Source organism: Leptopilina heterotoma, unplaced genomic scaffold (genome assembly GCF_015476425.1).
Source record: "Leptopilina heterotoma isolate Lh14 unplaced genomic scaffold, ASM1547642v1 Lhet_16, whole genome shotgun sequence".
NCBI classification, from domain to species: domain Eukaryota; kingdom Metazoa; phylum Arthropoda; class Insecta; order Hymenoptera; family Figitidae; genus Leptopilina; species Leptopilina heterotoma.
Genome location: NW_025110874.1, coordinates 10,439 through 13,078, shown reverse-complemented (window position 1 = coordinate 13,078; position 2,640 = coordinate 10,439). Strand labels below are relative to the sequence as shown.

General features: G+C 27.5%; 1 protein-coding gene across 1 annotated transcript; it reads left to right on the top strand.

Annotated features, from left to right (window-relative positions):
• Positions 1-238: 238 nt before the first annotated feature.
• LOC122498799 (SH3 domain-containing protein C23A1.17-like) lies at positions 239-1,054 on the top strand. The gene has a single exon (XM_043606710.1). The coding sequence runs from the start codon at positions 239-241 to the stop codon at positions 1,052-1,054; it is 816 nt and encodes a 271-aa protein (XP_043462645.1).
• The last annotated feature ends 1,586 nt before the right edge of the window (positions 1,055-2,640 follow it).

Genomic DNA, 2,640 nt, shown 5'->3' with positions numbered 1-2,640 from the left:
AAAATAAAATCACCCTTTCTGGACGTTTGAAAAATGTTTATTCAAAACTATAAACTGATTGTAAACAATAAAAAATTTTTAGTGTGAATGCTCAAAGTATAATAAACAATTTATAATTAATAAACATTTAAAAAATCATATATTCTCACTGTTTTATTAAAAATAAGTAAAAATATGTTTTATATGTATTAATATATAATATAATTTTCAGAATCAAATAAATATAGATCTGGAAAAAATGAAAAATGAAATTTATGATCCAGAACGTCCAGATCTATTTATCAAACCACAAAGCAGGTGGGATCAGCTCCCTGCAGTCAATCCTTTAGGAGAAATTCCGGAAAATCTCATAGAGGAGGTACTTGGGATGGATGATATTCTGTTGGAGGATATCATCCTAGATGATATCCCAATACCAATAGGTCAGGATGATATCATAAGGCCAATGGAGGAATTAAAACAGGAGGTTATAGTCGCTCCAAACCAACCCATTCCATTTGTCAATGATTTAACTGAGGCTGCAGGAAATTATATCCGCACCCGCACTCAGCCAGCATTAATTATTAGAACGCCACCGGTTGGTCTGATAGACCAAAAACTACCCATACTGGAAGAAGTACCACTACCAGCGCCACGACGCCGGATTGCGCACATTCCACGACAATTGCCAAAAGTGCCAACTCTGAGAGCTCCAGCAGTATTAGCGCCACGACAATTGCCACCAGTGCAAACTCCGAAAGCTCAACCAGTGCCAGCTCCGAGAGCTCCGAGAGCTCCAGCAGTACCAGCGCCACGACGCCGGATTACACGAATTCTCCGAAAATTGCCACCAGTGCCAGCTCCGAGAGCTCCAGCAGTACCAGCGCCACGACAATTGCCACCAGTGCCAGCTCCAAGAGCTCCAGCAGTACCAGCGCCACGACAATTGCCACCAGTGCCAGCTCCTAGACGTACGATTCAAATCAATGCTCATCCTCTTCGAAAAAATAAATGTCGACGCTTGTCAAAGGCAGAGAGAGTCTTGGCAACCGCATCCTCGAAAAAGAGGAGTTAATTTTCTATTCATTAGTTTTTTGTTTTATTTTTTTTCATTATTTTTAGAAAATTTTCTATTATGTTTAAAGTATGTAGCAAAGTAACCATTCATTTTTATTTTCAACTTTGCTATTTTTTGTTTTATTTTTTTCATTATTTTTAGAAAATTTTCTTTTATGTTTAAAGTATGTAGCAAAGTAACCATTCATTTTTATTTTCAACTTTGCTTGAAGTGAATTTCTCAAGTAAGAGAAACTTTTTCAAATAACTAATATCGTTAATGTACTTTCCGATTTTTAAACATTTTTATTATTCATTTTTTTTGTTAACTTTTTTTATTGCTTGATACTGTCTTAATTTTCAATATTAATATATTATAGTTAATATTTTTATATATTTCTTTGTGGTTATGTACATTAACGATATTAGTTATATACTATAATTTTCTATTCATTATTTTTTTGTTTTATTTTTTTCATTATTTTTAGAAAATTTTCTTTTATGTTTAAAGTATGTAGCAAAGTAACCATTCATTTTTTATTTTCAACTTTGCTTGAAGTGAATTTCTCAAGTAAGAGAAACTTTTTCAATTAACTAATACCGTTAAAGTACTTTCCGATTTGAAACATTTTTATTATTCATTTTTTTTGTTTACTTTTTTTTATTGCTTGATACTGTCTTAATTTTCAATATTTATATATTATACTTGATATTTTTTTATTTATTTCTGTGTGGTTATGTACTTTAACGGTATTAGTTATATACTATAATTTACTATTCATTATTTTTTTGTTTTATTTTTTTCATTATTTTTAGAAAATTTTCTTTTATGTTTAAAGTATGTAGCAAAGTAACCATTCATTTTTATTTTCAACTTTGCTTGAAGTGAATTTCTCAAGTAAGAGAAACTTTTTCAAATAACTAATACCGTTAAAGTACTTTCCGATTTGAAACATTTTTATTATTCATTTTTTTTGTTTACTTTTTTTTATTGCTTGATACTGTCTTAATTTTCAATATTTATATATTATACTTGATATTTTTTTATTTATTTCTGTGTAGTTATGTACTTTAACGGTATTAGTTATATACTATAATTTACTTTTCATTATTTTTTTGTTTTATTTTTTTCATTATTTTTAGAAAATTTTCTTTTATGTTTAAAGTATGTAGCAAAGTAACCATTCATTTTTTATTTTTAACTTTGCTTGAAGTGAATTTCTCAAGTAAGAGAAACTTTTTCAAATAACTAATACCGTTAAAGTACTTTCCGATTTGAAACATTTTTATTATTCATTTTTTTTTGTTTACTTTTTTTTATTGCTTGATACTGTCTTAATTTTCAATATTTATATATTATACTTGATATTTTTTTTATTTATTTTTGTGTGGTTATGTACTTTAACGGTATTAGTTATATACTATAATTTTCTATTCATTATTTTTTTTATTTTATTATTTTATATTTTAGAAAACATTTTGTTACATTTTTAAAATGTATTAGTCTGATTATTGTAATATGATTATTATACTTGTTTTAAATTGCAATATTATATATAGTGAAATTACATATATATATATATATATAATGAAAAGCTTTTTTAT